The 19929-nt window shown below is 31.2% G+C and overlaps 1 protein-coding gene across 4 annotated transcripts in view; it reads left to right on the top strand.

Annotated features, from left to right (window-relative positions):
* Positions 1–19929, top strand: part of mnb (minibrain) — a 118022-nt gene that overhangs the window by 71585 nt on the left and 26508 nt on the right. For all 4 annotated transcript variants that reach the window (XM_085483342.1, XM_085483356.1, XM_085483353.1 and 1 more), the window contains exon 3: positions 849–1099. In XM_085483342.1, coding sequence (XP_085339468.1) covers positions 849–1099 — 251 coding nt within the window. The remainder of the gene's footprint in view (positions 1–848; positions 1100–19929) is intronic.

A 19929-nucleotide genomic window follows, 5' to 3' on the forward strand; every position in this document is an offset into this window, starting at 1 on the left:
AAATATTAACATCTACCACAATAAGATATAAAATATCTTTGACTAATTTCACTAAAATTTCAATAATTTTCAAATATATTAAAAATGTATTCTTAAGTTCTTTAAATGATTTAAGTGTTTTAAATAGAATAGATGCCAAAAAAATATATGAAGTATTTTTTTTTAATTTTATATGGTATGGTAATTTTTGCTTATTACCAAACATGATAAACTTTGTACTGAATTTTGCTGTAAAATACAGGGTATCCCAGACTTACCGTATCACTCGTTAATACGAGATTCCTGAGATTATTTGGAGATGATTTTTTCTTCACAAATCAGTGAGAATGTCAAGGGAGATCATTACTTTTTGCACGTTCCCAATTTTCATCATCATCAATTAAAATTCTATTAAAGTAAACTCTATGAAATTAATGTAGTTTCTAGTTTGCCTTTATTTTCACTCGCTATAACCAGTGTTTGCTGTTATCCAAATAAAATTATATAGATGATCATCTAGATAAAACTTTGGCGTCATCTATATATATATATATTTTTATATTCCTTTTATAATTTACAATTTTTTATAACTGTATTTACATATAAGCAGATTTAAAAATTATTATCTAGATGAATCGCTATATCATTTTTTCCTTTTATTACATATTTTTATCTCATCTTTATCCAGCTAATTTTAAAATCATCTGAGCGCAACACTGCTTATAACTCGAAAATCTGGTTCCTCGACATTTTCGCGGTGGGAAAATCGTCTCCTCATTAACGGATGATACGGTAAACCTGGGCCACTCGATATAACGAAAAATGCAGAGCCGCGGTGCATTGATCCGTTTGTCTCTCGATGCTTTCAGTGGGCGGGAGGCCGGGGGCCGGCGGTGCGCCCCTTTACGGGCGCCTGGTGGCCGAGGAGCCCATGCCTTCCGCGGTATGCGGTGGTGCCGGTGCTGCGGGTGGCGGGGCTGCCGGCGGAGTCCCGCAGGAGACCCCCTCGGACATTCACGCCATGCAGGCCAGGATACCCCACAGGTTTCGCGATCCAGCGACGGCGCCCCTCAGGAAACTTAGCGTCGACCTCATCAAGACCTACAAACACATCAACGAGGTAAGGCCCCCTTCTTCAGCTAACAGCTGATTTTGACAGCTGTCAAATTTTTGCGTATCTGATATCTCTCTCTTTCGCGATTTTAAGTTTGTCTCTAATCAGTTGAAATGGTAAATTCAGATTTTTCTTTTGAATGAAGGTAAGGACCCCTTTTTCAGCTGACAGCTGAGTTTGACAGCTGTCAAATTTTTGCGTATCCTGTATCTCTCTCTTTCGCGATTTTAAGTTTGTCTCTAATCAGTTGAAATGGTAAATTCAGATTTTTCTTTTGACTGAAGGTAAGGCCCCCTTCTTCAGTTGACAGCTGATTTTGACAGCTGTCAAATTTTTGCGTATCTGATATCTCTCTTTCGCGATTTTAAGTTCGTCCCTAATCAGTTGAAATGGTAAATTCAGATTTTTCTTTTGAATGAAGGTAAGGACCCCTTTTTTAGCTGACAGCTGAGTTTGACAGCTGTCAAATTTTTGCGTATCTTGTATCTCTCTCTTTCGCGATTTTAAGTTTGTCTCTAATCAGTTGAAATGGTAAATTCAGATTTTTTTTTGACTGAAGGTAAGGCCCCCTTCTTCAGCTGACAGCTGATTTTGACAGCTGTCAAATTTTTGCGTATCCGGTATCTCTCTCTTTCGCGATTTTAAGTTCGTCCTAATCAGTTGAAATGGTAAATTCAGATTTTTCTTTTGAATGCAAGGTAAGGACCCCTTTTCAGCTGACAGCTGAGTTTGACAGCTGTCAAATTTTTGCGTATCCTGTATCTCTCTCTTTCGCGATTTTAAGTTCGTCCCTAATCGGTTAAAATGGTAAATTCAGATTTTTCTTTTGACTGAAGGTAAGGACCTCCTTTTTCAGCTGACAGCTGAGTTTGACAGCTGTCAAATTTTTGCGTATCCTGTATCTCTCTCTTTCGCGATTTTAAGTTCGTCCCTAATCGGTTAAAATGGTAAATTCAGATTTTTCTTTTGACTGAAGGTAAGGCCCCCTTCTTCAGCCGACAGCTGATTTTGACAGCTGTCAAATTTTTGTGTATCCTGTATCTCTCTCTTTCGCGATTTTAAGTTTGTCCCTAATCGGTTGAAATGGTAAATTCAGATTTTTCTTTTGACTGAAGGTAAGGCCCCCTTCTTCAGCCGACAGCTGATTTTGACAGCTGTCAAATTTTTGTGTATTCTGTATCTCGCTTTCTTTCGTGATTTTAAGTTCGTCCCTAATCTATTGAAATGGTAAATTCATATTTTTCTTTTGACTGAAATATTGTTGAAAAAATACTTGTCGAGAGAAATTGTAAAATTTCTTATTTTTAATTTATATTTTAAATCTCTCACTTTTTTTCGCGATTTTCAGTTTATCCCTAATAAATTGAAATGGTAAACTCATATTTTTGTTTTGACTGAAATATTGTTGAATAAACACTTGTCGAGAGAATATGTAAAATTTCTTATTTTAAATTATGTACGCAATATGCATATTATTATACTAATTATCGGCGTGTCAAGAATTTTGTGGCAACGCTATAATTTAATTTTCGCGAGACAGATGTTTAAAGTGGAGAAAGAGAGACATACGAAATATTGGCTTATATGTCAGGATGCTTCTATTTCGCTTTTTTTTATCCGAGCCCTGAAATATAATTGTGAAAAATTTCCGTGATTAAAGGCGACTGTTTATCGCGGATTCCCAGTTATTACATTTGAACAGACGCAGAGATGTCCGAAAATAGTTACAGAGTTATTGTATCAGTTGTTGCATCACTCTTACTTTGGGCAAGATGATAAATCTAGTGATAGGTCGTGCGTCTATATCTGAATTATAGGAAATAATCTATCGGAGAAAATTTATCTTATATCAGAGGAAAAAAGAAGGAAAATTTAGGACGAGAAAATATTTTCACTATTTTCTTAAGACTATGATATAAATTCAAATCTTAATTTGGAGTTAGAATTAATATGTGAATGCTAGAAATCAATTATTTTAGTCCTCTCTCTTGAAATTAACTTTTCTCGACAAATAGCAATATTAAGAAAATATTGAGTCTCTTTTTCAATAAATTAATCGGCAATTTTCGAATCCACAAGTAATATCGATTTTTTGATTTTTAATAAAATATAGATTTTATTATTTATCCTCGAGACAATCGTCATCGAACGAGCGTCATCGACAATTTTACGCCACGTGTAGCAAAAAAGAAAGGAAGGAATCGCGAAATCGCGATAGCTTGGCGGGAACTTCCGTTCCCTCGCGACTGTCACAGCTGATCGGACAATTATGGCGTGGCAGATTAGCGGATGACGTCAGCGATAATGTAAACGTTGTTTCTCGGAAATGTATGGGACAAATGTGGGATCGCGAGTCGGCGAAAAGCCCACGTGCGAGAGAAACGAAATATGTATGTATGTAGTTCAGGAGGATGCTTTCTTGGGTCATCCCGTCGCACATCGTCAGCGTGTAGAGGAAGTGTGGGAGGAACACGGTGCCTATTTGTGCGCCTTATACGAAAAGTCGACTCTTACCGCATTTCGCCTTTATTTTGTAACGTGTCATTAATAGTGACGGGTCCAATTTTTTCTTTTATTTTTAGACAAGCTCGAAAGAATTTTTATTTTTAGAATAGAATGGTCAAATTGTGGGACAATATGGTATCGGAAGAATTTTTGTAAGTTTCTCTGTGATTATTTTTTTATACAAAATAAGAAATATTAATATCTATAATATACTACAAAGAGATAAAAATATATTCGATTAACTTGACTAAACGTTTTAATTAAATTACTATTTTGTTAAATCAACATATATTAGTATTTAAGTCAAATATACGTTTTGTTAAATTTCATATGTTATATTTCAGTTAAATATTTTTACAGGTTCAATTAATAAAATAATATTTAGTTGAAAGGTTTAGTCAAGTTAACCAATTTTTTTCAGTGTAGTATGTGCATATTAATATTTTTTATTGTGGTAAATATTAATCAGAGAAACTCTTATAAAATTCTTTTTCTATAAATTTATACTCATCCACAAAAAATCCATTTAGTATTTTTCTGCATAAAAATATGATATATATTCTTTACATAATTTGTTTTAAATTATATGTATTAAAAAAGAATAGTGTTAACTTCTAGAATTTTTAAATCATTCAAGACACTTTGCTCGAGTTTCAATATTTGAAATAATTTTAATTTGATGTTTTTTAAGGGAAGAAGTGATACGTAATTATACGGAATGCTTGCATTGTCGTCGTAACTTTGCGTTGCCAATTCTTCGAATTCTTTGCGACGTTAAAAATCATTCGATGCAATTTTCCGAGAAAGACACGATATGACGATCGAAGAAAGGAGCCATTTTTTGAAATTGGCTAAAAGTGTTTCGAAAATGCGAACGATAAGTAATAAGGGCTCTTACTGCGGCAGTTTTAGTCATTTCGAAAAGTGCTATCGTCCGTGATTCTCCCAGATTATTCTATATTGTATCGAAAAGCTCTTAAGAGCAAAATATGTCGTCCGAAAAATTTTATATTCAAATTATATATTTTCTTGGAATTATCTCAAAAGTTAGAGATCTATAAAATTGAAGTCTACATTTTTGTGACATTAATTCGATGTGTATATTTATTATATATAATTTGTCTCTCGAGGAAGCTTTGAAATATCTTATTTTCATAGTCGTATGTAATACACGGAGGAAATTTTCTCATAGAATTTACCTTGAAAATTATAGTAATTGTGAGAATATGGTATTGGAAGAATTATTTTATTTTACAAGAGTTTCTTTGGTTAATATGTACCCCAATAAAAAATATTAATAATGCACATAGTAAATTTATATAAAATATTTTACATGCATTCTATTTAAAACACTTAAAGAATCATATTTTTTAAATATATTTAAAAATTATTGAAACTTTAGCAAATTTAATGAAACATATTTTATTATTTATCTTGATATTAATATTTTTATTTAATAAATATTAATCAGATCTCTTATAAAATTCTTTCAATACTGTCCTACAATTACCATGATTTTCAAGGTAAATTCTAAGCAAAAATATTTTATATGTATTTTATTTAAAACACTTAAAGAATCATAATTTTTCAATATGTTTTAAAATTATTGAAAAATTTTAGCAAAATTAATGAAACATGTTTTATATCTTATTGTGGTAGATATTCATATTTTTATTTATTAAATATTAATAATGGACATAGTAAATTTATATATGTATTCTATTTTAAACACTTAGAGAATCATAATTTTTTTAATATACTTTAAAATTATTGAAATTTTAGCAAAATTAATGTACCATATTTTATATCTTATTCTAGATATTAATATTTTTATTTATTAAATATTAATCAGTATCATACTCTTATCAAAATTCTTTCAATACTGTCCTACAATTTTCAGGGTAAATTCTCAGCAAAAATTCTCTCTCCATATAAATATAGACTGCCTATAATTAATAAAAACTAAACTACCGCGTCGCTCAAAAAAATTCGTTTCCCGCGCTCGATCGATCGATCTCTCGCTCGCTCGCTCGACTTCGATCGGGTCCGCGGAATTCTATGAAAAAGTCCGAGTAGTCCCGGCAAAAATAAGATTCGCTTGGTAACCCAAGTGGTCGGCCGAAGCCATTAACATATCCAGAGTGGTAACTGGTATAAGAGAGCGGTAAAAGAAGGCCGAAAAAAGACGAGGCAGAGAGAGAGAAAGATCGATAGATCGACGAGACGGAGATGGTGGGAGCAGAAGAAGAGAAGAAACGCGTGCCTTCTCTTCGGGATGAGAAGAGGAGTAGGGAGATGCTGCGGAGTAACGTGGAGCCTGTAGCTCGTTGAGTGCATTCCAGTGGTATGAGGTCCATCGAACGTCGGAATCCTGCATATCCATGGATGCAGGTCGACTAGCTATGCGCTTAGGTGCCAACCGTGCCGACTCCGTGCCGGTCCGTGCGGTCTCTCTATCTCCTCTCTCTCTCTCTCTCTCTTCCTCGCACGAGTCGCACCGATTATTCGCGGAATCGTAAGTTCCCGGGAAAAGGAGCGCGTCAGACCGGATATTACCTCCGGAGGAAAATCCGGAGTCTTATCTCGTCGCGGTCGCGCTTATCGTCGCGCTCTCCTTCGCGATTTATTCTAATGCCTCCGAACCCAAATTTAGAAGGAACGATTGGAAAGGGATGTGTCTCGAGTTACGTCACGCGTGTATTTCAGATATTTTGTAATTGTTGACATTTTTGCGAAATTTAGGAAACTTATTTTATATCTTTTATTATGCTTTTATTATTTATTAAATGTTAGAGTTCTTGTAAAATTCTTTCTATCGTCCTACAATTACCAAGATCTTCAAGGGTAAATTTTAAGGAAAAATATTTTATATGTGTGCTATTTAAAACACTTAAGGAATCATAATTTTTTAATGTTTTAAAATTATTGAAATTTTTGCAAAATTTATGAGACTTATTTTATCTTATTGGAGTAGAAATTAATATTTTTATTTATTAAATATTAATAATAGACATAGTAAATTTATATAAGATATTTTATATTATGTATTCTATTTCAAACACTTAGAGAATCATAATTTTTTAATATATTTTAAAATTATTGAAATTTTAGCAAAATTAATGAAACTTATTTTATATCTTATTGGGGTAGATATTCATATTTTTATTTATTAAATATTAATAATGGACACATAGTAAATTTATATAAAATATTTTATATATGTATTCTATTTTAAACACTTAGAAAATCATAATTTTTTAATATATTTTAAAATTATTGAAATTTTAGCAAAATTAATGAAACTTATTTTATATCTGTTAAATATTAGTCAGAGTTCTTATAAAATTCTTTCTATTGTCTTACAATTATCATGATTTTCGGGGTAAATTCCAAGCAAACATATTTTATATGTATTCTATTTAAAACACTTAAAGAATCATATGTTTTAAAATTATTGAAATTTTAGTAAAATTAATGGAACTTATTTTATATCTTATTGGGGTAGAAATTAATATTTTTGTTTATTAAATATTAGTCAGAGTTCTTATAAAATTCTTTCAATATTGTTCTATAATTACCATGATTTTCAGGGTAAATTCTAAGCAAAAATTCTCTCTGTATATACAGACTGACTATAATTAAATATTTTATAAAAAAAAGGATGCAGGCATTGTGAAAATTATAATTTTTTTTATCAAAAACTATGACTTTTTGTCTATTCACTATCATAATTATATCCTTTTTTAAATCAAATATCTGAACCAAAGTTGTATGTATGGTATATAAAATTTTAATTTAAAATATTTTTTATAGTGAAAAAAATGATCATATCCTTTTTTATTTAATATCTGGACCAAAGTTTATATAATAATTATCATTTTTTTTAAATCAAATCTCTAGAGTTATATATAAAATTTGGTCTAAAATATTTTATTAAAAAAGGTTATTATACAACATATATGAAAATTATGCTTAAAATTATAATATTCTTTTTGATAAATATTTTAGATTAAAATATAAATAAATATATTATATATTTTCACATATATAAAAAAAATATATAGGTATATAATTATTAAATATGCATGAAATTTTGGTCTAAAATATTTGATAAAGAAAAAAAATATTATAGTGAATATAAAAATAATAATTACAATGACCTAACCAGTAGATGCCATTGATTGATATTTGCTATGGTAATCCTGCGTTAATTTGGCCGCGAACTGCACGAAGGGGGTTGATGTTTCGTGAACCTGTTGCATGTTTCAACGTTGTAATTTTTATAACGGCGCTGAAGTGTACGATGTATGTGACAAAATAATGGATTTAGGCTAACATTAGAGATTCCAATCTAATACGTTGAATGCGAAATAATAAAGGGGTTACGCGATAGGCGCACAATGTCGATAAAATGCAATGATTTACGCAACCCAACGTTATATATGCTTCAAATCGCTGAATATTTCATACTAAATATTTAGTGCTAAATAGGGAGAGAGAAAGAGACAGTGCATTATTAGGGAGAACGCAAACGAAATTTTTCTTCGCAACACCGTAATAAGCGTAATGATATGAAGAGCAATTTCTGTGTTTCCTTATTAGAACCTGGAAAGTCAGGGTTCTTTTAATATTTTCTTCTTAGCGAAATTCTTCTAGCGAGATATAAAAATGTATAGTGATTTTTTCTTACTCTCCTAAATATTTCTTTTCAAGTTTTATCGACCAAATAAAAATAATCTTTCTTTACAAAAAATTTTATTGTCTAGATGCCATTTTAATATAATATTTTTGTACAGAGAAATATGTGAAGTATCAGTATATCGTTGTGAGAAAAGTTAACTCGAAAAAATTGTTTTTACGTTATATATAGGGTTTCTCAGGAAAAATCTAATTTCTCAGGGAATTTTGTTCTCCCTTGAAAAATTAGGAATATCTCATGGAATTTGAATTGGCATTCAGAGAAAATTTTTTAAAAATTCTTTTTTATTATATGAATTTTACTATTATTATAGCACTTAAAAGAAACGTTTAACATATTTTTGTAATAATCAAGTTTTCATTAAGATATAATGTAATTTTTTATTGTCTATCTTTAGTATCAAGATCTTATGTAAGTTTATAGAAAATTATATTTTTGCATATATTTTTACACAGAGAGAATTTTTTCTTAAAATTTACCGTGAAAAATTATGAAAATTATGAAATATATTTTACATCTTATTGTAGTAGATATTAATATTTATTATTTTGGTAAATATTAATGAGAAAAACTTTTATAAAATTCTTATAAAAAAAAAATACCTGGAAGATCGGAAAATTTTTTACAAGATTTGAGTAGACACCCTGATATACATTTTTCCTCAAAGTCAAAAACTGCATTTATAAATTTTCTTATTTTATCTAGAATTTTAAACAAAAAATTATTTGGAAGATCGGACAATTTTTTTAAAAATCGAAAAACTTTTATAAAATTCTTATAAAAAAAAATACCTGGAAGATCGGAAAATTTTTTACAAGATTTGAGTAGACACCCTGATATACATTTTTCCTCAAAGTCAAAAACTGCATTTATAAATTTTCTTATTTTATCTAGAATTTTAAACAAAAAATTATTTGGAAGATCGGACAATTTTTTTACATGATTTAAGTAGACACCCTGATATATAAATGTTTTTTCTCAAAGTCAAAAACTGCACTATAAATTTTCTTATTTTACCTAGAATTTTAAACAAAAAATTACTTGGAAGATCGGACAATTTTTTTATAAGATTTAAGTAGACACCCTGATATATATAAATGTTTTTCCTCAAAGTCAAAAACTGCATCTATAAATTTTCTTATTTTACCTAGAATTTTAAACAAAAAATTACTTGGAAGATCGGACAATTTTTTTACAAGATTTAAGTAGACAATCTGATATATATAAATTTTTTCCTCAAAGTCAAAATCATCCCTCGTGATCGACAATGTGCCCAATATTGTGCGACACGTGGCGGGCAATGTGGAGCAAAATTCTCGAGTCCAAAAGCCAATAAAATCAATTCGCGCTGCGGAAAACAATGGACAAGGGCGCGAAATATTTAACATATATACGAGAAGAAGCGCCGTCTGTCTATCTGTCTCTTTCTCTCTCTCTCTCTTCCTCTCTGTGTAACATCCATAGCCGCGCCGACACTTTGTTTCGGCGAGTTTGCGAAATCGAAGCGGCGGCCGCGAAGTGGTTGGCGGCTCGTATGTTGCGAGACAGACGCGAAAAAGGAGCAAAAGTCGGGGTAGGGAAAAGAGTTCACCCTCTTTCTCACTCTCTCTCTTCGGAATCAGCCGATGTCTTTCAGCGAAGGGGTGCGCCGCCACTCCCTAAAAGTTCATGCTCTTTCTTCGGAATCTATAATATCGTCTCTCTTCTCGGAGAAGTCGCCGGAGGAACATTTTCGCGAGAGCCACTTTCGCGAAATGATATTTCCAGTCCCGGTTTATCGATCGCGCGCTAATTCTGGCGTGTTATCGTCGTTAAAATCGTATTAAGACTTCGGCAATTACACACATCGGCGAAGTTGTAACGTTGTACGGTGTACGTCGTTTATTTCGGAATAAAAAGGGTGAGAAATTGTAAGTAAAAATACCTGGAAGATTGGACATTTTTTTACAAGATTTGAGTAGACACCTTGATATATATTTTTTTTCCTCAAAGTCAAAAACTGCATTTATAAACTTTCTTATTTTATCTGGAATTTTAAACAAAAAAAAGTACCTGGAAGATCGGAATTTTTTTGTAAGATTTGAGTAGACACCCTGATATATATTTTTTTCCCTCAAAGTCAAAAACTGCATTTATAAACTTTCTTATTTTATCTGGAATTTTAAACAAAAAAAAATACCTGGAAGATCGGAAATTTTTTTGTAAGATTTGAGTAGACACCCTGATATATATTTTTTTCCCTCAAAGTCAAAAACTGCATTTATAAACTTTTCTTATTTTATTTGGAATTTTAAACAAAAAAAATTACCTGGAAGATCGGAAATTTTTTGTACAGATTTGAGTAGACACCCTGATATATATTTTTTTTCCTCAAAGTCAAAAACTGCATTTATAAACTTTCTTATTTTATCTGGAATTTTAAACAAAAAAAGTACCTGGAAGATCGGAAATTTTTTTGTAAGATTTGAGTAGACACCCTGATATATATTTTTTTCCCTCAAAGTCAAAAACTGCATTTATAAACTTTCTTATTTTATCTGGAATTTAAACAAAAAAAAATACCTGGAAGATCGGAAATTTTTTTGTAAGATTTGAGTAGACCCCTGATATATATTTTTTTCCCTCAAAGTCAAAAACTGCATTTATAAATTTTCTTATTTTATTTGGAATTTTAAACAAAAAAATTACTTGGAAGATCGGAAATTTTTTTACAAGATTTGAGTAGACACCTTGATATATATTTTTTTTCCTCAAAGTCAAAAACTGCATTTATAAATTTTCTTATTTTATCTGGAATTTTAAACAAAAAAAAATACCTGGAAGATCGGAAATTTTTTTGTAAGATTTGAGTAGACACCCTGATATATATTTTTTTCCTCATAGTCAAAAACTGCATTTATAACTTTCTTATTTTATCTGGAATTTTAAACAAAAAAAAATACCTGGAAGATCGGAAATTTTTTTGTAAGATTTGAGTAGACACCTGATATATATTTTTTTCCCTCAAAGTCAAAAACTGCATTTATAAATTTTCTTATTTTATTTGGAATTTTAAATAAAAAAATTACCTGGAAGATCGGACAATTTTTTTACAAGATTTAAGTAGACACCCTGATATATATAAATTTTTTCCTCAAAGTCAAAAACTTGCATCTATAAATTTTCTTATTTTATCTGGAATTTTAAACAAAAAAAAATACCTGGAAGATCGGAAATTTTTTTACAAGATTTGAGTAGATATCCTGATATATATTTTTTTTCCTCAAAGTCAAAAACTGCATCTATAAATTTTCTTATTTTATCTGGAATTTTAAACAAAAAATACCTGGAAGATCGGATATTTTTTTGAGATTTGAATAAAATCGAAATTTTACTCGAATCAATATATGTAAATTTAATTAATTATATATACGAATATTTATTTTGTCGGCTATTTTTTGACATATATGTGTAAATTGCTCATTTATCACGTTTCTAATATTTTTACACTTGATGTAATTAGCATTTTATTGTTTTAAGGGTCTTTGTATGTTTAATATCTGGATCGTATTAATTAAAGACAACTTTTTATCTCGCGCAAGAATGCACGGCGAGTTTTCTCATTAAAATCTAATTAAAATTAACATAACACGGAAATGATTATCGCGTGAGGTAAAGTTCGCGATTTTCGGCTCGCCGTACGAGGAATAAGTCTGAATTATATTCGCAATATATATATTTTGGATTTTACTCGGTCGAGAGTCGCAACGTGGAAATCAGGCAGCGGTTAAATTTAAATTCAAACGGTGTTTAAATTTGAAATTAAATCGGTTGCAGCCTGACCTGAGGGTCGAGGGTCGAAAGTGCAACCACCGCGCGTCCTTTCGATGCGTTTCGCGGTTCCTTTCTTCCTCGTCGTCGCGTGATGACGGACATCTGCAAACTGGTGCAGTTTATCAGCAATTTATCATTTTTTTGCAAAGAATAAAAATTGGAAGAATTTAAAATAAAAATTTTAGCTAACAAAATTTAAATTAAAAATATTTTAAAAAATAATTCAGAATTTTTTTTCCCAAAATTACACCATATTTTATTGTTGTAAGAGAAATATAGAAGGAGAATGCTTTTTTGTAGCTTGATTGTAATTTATAATTTTTTGCAAAGAATAAAAATTGAAAGAATTTGAAATAAAAATTTCAGCTAATAAAATTTAAATTCAAAATATTTTGAAAAATAATTTAAGCAAAATTAATTCAGAATTTTCTATCTTCTGAAGTTACACCATAATTCTATGTTTGTAAGAGAAATATAGAGAAAGGAGAAAGCTTTTTTGTAGCTTGAATGTAATTTGTAATTTTTTGCAAAGAATAAAAATTGAAATAATTTAAAATAAAAATTTCAACAAACAAAATTTACAAGATTTAAATTCCAAAAACTTATAAAAATAATTTAAATAAAATTTTACAAACTAATCTTCTTTCGGAGTTATACTTGACATTTGTCGAGATAAATATAGAGTATAAAGAGAACGGTTGTAGCTCAATTGTAATTTATAATTTTTTGTAGAGAATAAAAATGGAAATAATTTAAAATGGAAAAGAACTCAGAGCAAACAAAATTTACAAAATTTTATAATTTAAAATATTTTTTAAAAAATCAATTTTTCAATTTTAAAAAATAATTCTCTCTTTCGAAGTTACACTGTCCACTATACTCGACATTTGTCAAGAGATATAAAGAGAATACTTTTTTGTAATTTAAAGAAAGCTTTTTAAAGAATAAAAATTGAAAAATTTTTAATTAAAAAATTTTATAATTTAAATAAAATTTTACAAAATAATTTCCTTTCGAAGTTACATGTCCGATATTTGTAAAAGAATTTTTTTTTTAAATGCTCGTGCATATTTTCATCTTACGTCGCGAGCCCGGGGTCGCGTCGCACGAATTTTACTTGAGAATTTTACGGCGAGACCGTAGATCGGTCGCACGCTCAGTTCAGGGTAAGGCAACGAGGAATCGAATCTCATCGCTTGAAGCGCTCGTCACAAGTCAGAATAGCTTCGCGAATAATTAAAGACGACCCAGATGCCATCCGCTCATTCCGCGTATACGTATGTAAGGACCCGTGCACACTGGAGATGCCGTTTGAGTGGAAACACTTCGGAATTCAAGCTGCGCCGACACGAGGAAAACCTTGTGCCAATAATGACGATTGTTAATTCTAATTAAAAAGACTTTACATCTACTAACGGGAACGAATCCCCATTACGATGTTTAGCTGATTTTAAAGAGAGAAACACATTTTTTGTCGTATTTTATTCGAGAACGCATTAGGAAATAGTGCGGACTCTGTTTAATGCGTCGCGTAATTTAATATAACGATGTGCAAAGCAGGGTGGAAACCATCTTAAGACACTTCCTTAACTTTTTTCTCTCACGAAGTCCTCGGTTTTAGCCTGTTTCGCGCGTGCGCGGTTATAATAAGAGAAATATTCAAGGACGAAGGATGCAAGAATCGAGGCTGCGCGAGATTAGCTGCGGAGAAACCTTCGCGAATTAAGAGTTACGCGTTTTTTTTCACTCTTTCTAGCAACGTCGTAACTAACCAGGTATTCTAGCAAAAAAATTGACCGCATAACATCGAGTTTATTCTTGACTCTTTTAATAAGATAAGATAAAACGCTCGCCCCTAATTTGAGACTTTAGGCTGAACTTTGATATCAAGATTATTGAATTGTTGAACTAAAACTATCATACACATTCTTTATCTGGAATAATTCCAATTAGTCAGGTTTGATAGCAAGTTTTGAAGTGGTGTATCTATAGCTCTTGAAATCGAGTTGGATTAATTTTGATGAAAATAAATGGACTATAGGTATTCAAGAAAAGGCATTTCAGGAATAAATAAATTAGAGCATTTTCAAAATTATATAAAAATGATTAAAATGAAAATCTTGGTCTCAATCTCTTGCAATTAAATATTTCGTATTGTTTCGTAGGGTATTCATAGGGAAACGTGGTTAAAAACCCATATGAAAGAATCGAGCTAAAACGAAGTATACGGTGTAATAAGTGACTTAAATAGAGCGAAAAGAGAATCGAAAATTTTTGCAATTTCTCCAGCAGCTCATGGTTGAGCGATCACTTATTTAAGAAGAACAACGCAATTCGCTCATCCGTCTTAATTCATATATTAAATATAATTCTCTCTTCTGCCGTAGATAATCTTCAATAACAGTTTTATCGAAATTTCAATATGTATCTGTTTCTATCTGTCGATTTATATATTTATATATTTTAGCATTCTAACAATTTTTCATCTATATAAATTAAATAAAATGGGACGCGTTGAAAAAATTATCACATTTCCATTTTTCTGTATCATAAATTATAATTAATAATAAAAATTGATTATATAAAAAACTTGGTGAATTTTATTGTATATACATATTCAATTTTTAATATTTATTAATGATTATATACACACTGAAAAAAAATCATTAAATTAATAAATATTTTTCTACATCAAATCGATATTATTAATTTCAAATAAATGATTTATAAGGCAGTATATTGAAATAAATATTTATTCGAATTCAATAAATTTTTTTCAGTGCAAGCACACGTATATTTATATGTATAATCATTAATAAAAGAAGAGACAGAAAGGGAAAAATGGAGATTTTGAAAGCATATATTTGATGTAACCAAGGTATGGATACCATCGGCATTGCATTATTTAAAGTGAAAAAAAGGGAGAGAGAGAGAGAGAGAGAAAGATAGAGGAGACAGAGAGTGACGAGCGATTTTGCGAGAGGTGACGAGAACCTCGTGAAATTCGATGTTAAATAGGTTAAAATAAAATCTCGCTCTAATGTCCGTCTCTCGATGAGCTTGATGTGCAGCTAAGCGTTACTTTATGCGTCGCTTCGGCGAGGAAAGAAGCGAACAACCGCTTCTTTTCGAGCGTGGAGAGGACGAGGGGATGAGGGAGGAAAAGAGGGTGACGAGGTAGTCTTGTGCGTTCGCCTCCTTGTTTTGTGTCGCCCGTCCGTGAAAGTCCGCCCTGATTTTACTCGAGCTGAAATCTTAGGCCGAATATCTTTTTCTCTCCTTCTGTCAATTTCGCGACGGCGGCTTCGTTCGCACACAAAGGGATGACGATAGTCGCCGGCCTCGTTTGAGTTCCTCCTACCTCTCCTTTCGGCCTTGTTGTCCTTGAAACTTCGATCTATTCCTCCCGATGATCGAAAACCCGAAAGAGTTCGGGGCGAAACTTTCCGTGGAACCCCGAACTTTGTGGACGATAGACTTAGCTGTCCCTTAAGGGGATTCTAAGCTAACTTAAGTTTCCTTCCTGTTTTATCGACAAACTGTGAGGGTAGATAAACTATAAATCTATTTATTAGCTATACGGATCGTTTTTTAGAATTCTTGCTTAGAATTCTCTTCATTCTTCAGAAAAACATATTTTAAAATTATTTATCTTCTGTGATAAGAAGAGAGACAGTTGTGCGTTTCAGCGTTAAAGTATTTCGAAATATCGAGTGCTATTAAGGGGATCCTAAACTAACTTAAGTTTTTCTGTTTTATCGACAAACTGTGAGGTTAGATAAACCATAAATCTATTTATTAGCTATACGGATCGTTTTTTATTCGAAATTAGACCGCTTCGCACTTTGAACGCGAAGCGTTCTAATTTCGGGGAAAAAACGATCTGAATAGCTAATAAATAGATTTATAGTTTACCTAACCTCACATTTTGTCGATAAAACAGGACGGAAATCACAGACTTCTCAAGGACGTTTCAGCGTTAAAGTATCTCTTATTTTATCATTTCGAAATCTCTCGAAATATCGAGTGCTATTAAGGGGATTCTAAACTAATCTAAGTTTCTTTCTGTTTTATCGACAAACTGTGAGGTTAGATAAACCATAAATCTATTTATTAGCTATACGGATCGTTTTTTATTCGAAATTAGACCGCTTCGCACTTTGAACGCGAAGCGTTCTAATTTCGGGGAAAAAACGATCTGAATAGCTAATAAATAGATTTATAGTTTACCTAACCTCACATTTTGTCGATAAAACAGGACGGAAATCAGACTTCTCAAGGACGTTTCAGCGTTAAAGTATCTCTTATTTTATCATTTCGAAATCTCTTGAAATATCGAGAGTGCTATTAAGGGGATTCTAAACTAATTTAAGTTTCTTTCTGTTTTATCGACAAACTGTGAGGGTAGATAAACTATAAATCTATTTATTAGCTATACGGATCGTTTTTTATTCGAAATTAGACCGCTTCGCACTTTGAACGCGCTCTTTGAACGCGAAGCGTTCTAATTTCGGGGAAAAAACGATCTGAATAGCTAATAAATAGATTTATAGTTTACCTAACCTCACATTTTGTCGATAAAACAGGACGGAAATCACAGACTTCTCAAGGACGTTTCAGCGTTAAAGTATCTCTTATTTTATCATTTCGAAATCTCTGAAATATCGAGTGCTATTAAGGGGATTCTAAACTAATTTAAGTTTCTTTCTGTTTTATCGACAAACTGTGAGGTTAGATAAACCATAAATCTATTTATTAGCTATACGGATCGTTTTTTATTCGAAATTAGACCGCTTCGCACTTTGAACGCGAAGCGTTCTAATTTCGGGGAAAAAACGATCTGAATAGCTAATAAATAGATTTATAGTTTACCTAACCTCACATTTGTCGATAAAACAGGACGGAAATCACAGACTTCTCAAGGACGTTTCAGCGTTAAAGTATCTCTTATTTTATCATTTCGAAATCTCTCGAAATATCGAGTGCTATTAAGGGGATTCTAAACTAATTTAAGTTTTTTTCTGTTTTATCGACAAACTGAGGTTAGATAAACCATAAATCTATTTATTAGCTATACGGATTGTTTTTTATCCGAAATTAGACCGCTTCGCGCTTTGAACGCGCTCTTTGAACGCGAAGCGTTCTAATTTCGGGGAAAAAACGATCTGAATAGCTAATAAATAGATTTATAGTTTACCTAACCTCACATTTTGTCGATAAAACAGGACGGAAATCACAGACTTCTCAAGGACGTTTCAGCGTTAAAGTATCTCTTATTTTATCATTTCGAAATCTCGAAATATCGAGTGCTATTAAGGGGATTCTAAACTAATTTAAGTTTCTTTCTGTTTTATCGACAAACTGTGAGGTTAGATAAACCATAAATCTATTTATTAGTTATACGGATCGTTTTTTATTCGAAATTAGACCGCTTCGCGCTTTGAACGCGCTCTTTGAACGCGAAGCGGTCTAATTTCGGGGAAAAAACGATCTGAATAGCTAATAAATAGATTTATAGTTTACCTAACCTCACATTTTGTCGATAAAACAGGACGGAAATCACGGACTTCTCAAGGACGTTTAAGATCATCTTTTAATCCCCGCAAAATCCGAATAAAAAACGCGAGTCAAGTTTACGATTACTAATTAGGAGGACAATGTATATGTATATTTTTTTTTTTTGGAGGATATATCGCGGGGTCAGTTGCGGGATAAATCATACAGCGGGGTTGCAACCGCGAGGGGATGAAAGAGAGAAGGAATGAGATGCGAAAGAAGAGAAAGGACTCTAATTTATCATCCTGGCGCTTTGATAAATTAACGCCTCGTTCTTCGCGATTTTCCGAAATTCATCGCGAAACAAGAAAAGCACGAACGCTAATAATATATTAATTATATAATTATTTAAGTTCATTTTTAATCTCTGTCGATAATTTCGGCGCTCGAGAGGACCCGACTTCCTCGCGCTTCCTCGTCGGTTTTTCTTTGTCTGTATTTCTTTTTTTTCTCTCTCTTCTGTCGTCTTTGTCGGCTCTGTGTGTCGTCTGTGCCGAAACTTTCCGTTGACCGTTGCTCGAGCTCGATGATTCAGAAACGGTGTCGCAGGTACGAGCTAACGCTTTTCTGCACCCTGCGCTTCTTCATTATTCATATAAAAATATAGAATTAATATGAAAAAATTTAAGAAGAATTTAAAAACAATTTTGTTGGGTCTAAAATCGTCTGGCTCTTATTAAGTAGGTCCTTTTCATACCTGATTTTGTATGAATTTTTATTGCATGTGTAATTTTTACACAGAGAAAATTTTCTCTTAAAATTTACCCTGATAATCCTGGGACAATATGATATTGGAAGAATTTTATCAGTTTCTTTGATTAATATTATCACAATAAAAATAAAAAGTAATATGTACGTAGTAAAATTAATTGAACGTATTTTATATCTTATTATGGTATATATTAATATTTTTATTGTACTATATATACAAACATTTAATCAGAGGAACTCTCATAAAATTCTTTCAGAGATTTTCAGGATAAATTATCTAAGAGAGAATCTCTCCGTATACAATACTAAAAAAATTAGAGAAAATATAAACATCAACGGTGAAGAAAATTTTAATTTACAGACGTAATTATCATTAATTAATTATTTTTTTAATTTATCGCGATTAAAAGAAGGATACAGAAATGTTCAGATTATCATTTTTCTACCTTCGATCGTGTTGTAATGCATCATTGGCCAGACTATGTCTTCTTCCACGACTGTCTGTCTCGAAGCTGAGGCTGATGAGAGAAGGAAGAAGTAGCACGTATAAAGAGACGTTCCGGAAGGTCGCGAAACGGCCTGGCTTTCTCGCTCGTTTCGTCTGTCATTTCATTCATGACTCGGCTGATAGGCCTGATCACGTTTCTTCTCGCTCCTCCTCATCGGCTTCTTATTTCTTTAGGGTCGAAGAGCGGTCATTCCGGACGTTGTTCCGTTAACCCTTTCATGGAACTGGAAAAATATCATACATTTTTGTCTTTGATATATAAATGATAAAAAATACACTATTCTTGAAAATGAACTTGATTTGCTTATAAAGTTGATAGCATTGTTGCATTAATGAAAAAAGTCATTAGTTTATATATTTATATTTAAAATAAATCGACAATAAAAAAAGAAATTTAGTGATATAGTCATGGTAATTGTAGGACAATATGGTGTTATAAAAATTTTGTAAGAGTTTCTCTGATTTCAAAAAGATTTAGTACAATAAAAAATAAATTAATATCTACTACAATAAGATATAACATATGTTCGATTAATTTACTATGTACATATTATTTTTTATTGGGATAATATTAATCAGAGAAAAAACTCATAAAATTTTTTCAATACCATATTGTCCCATGATTACTATGATTTTCAGAATAAATTCTAAGAGAAAATTCTCTGCGGAACTATATAATATATATAAACTTTAATTTGAAAATTTATAGAAAAAGACTAAATTAGATGAATACATATATTTAATTAATATATACATATAAATAAACTTGAATTACATATAAAACTCGAATATATCAATAAATTTCTTATTATTAATTTATTTAAAATATAAATAATCAATTATATTCTTGGAAGATAAAAGTATTCGGGCTTCATTAGGAGAAGCCTATTATTATATTTGGTGGAAAGAAAAGAATTATTTATTTTAATATTTTCATATATCTTACTGTGTTAGTAAATTAATCTCTCTCAAATAGAAATCTATTCCAAAGGCGATTAGCTTTATGATTTAGTTTAAAAAATTCAATTCTTCTAGACATTTATT

This window comes from Nylanderia fulva, unplaced genomic scaffold, assembly GCF_048542155.1.
Source record: "Nylanderia fulva isolate GAGA-0341 unplaced genomic scaffold, ASM4854215v1 Scaffold10, whole genome shotgun sequence".
Lineage (NCBI taxonomy): Eukaryota > Metazoa > Arthropoda > Insecta > Hymenoptera > Formicidae > Nylanderia > Nylanderia fulva.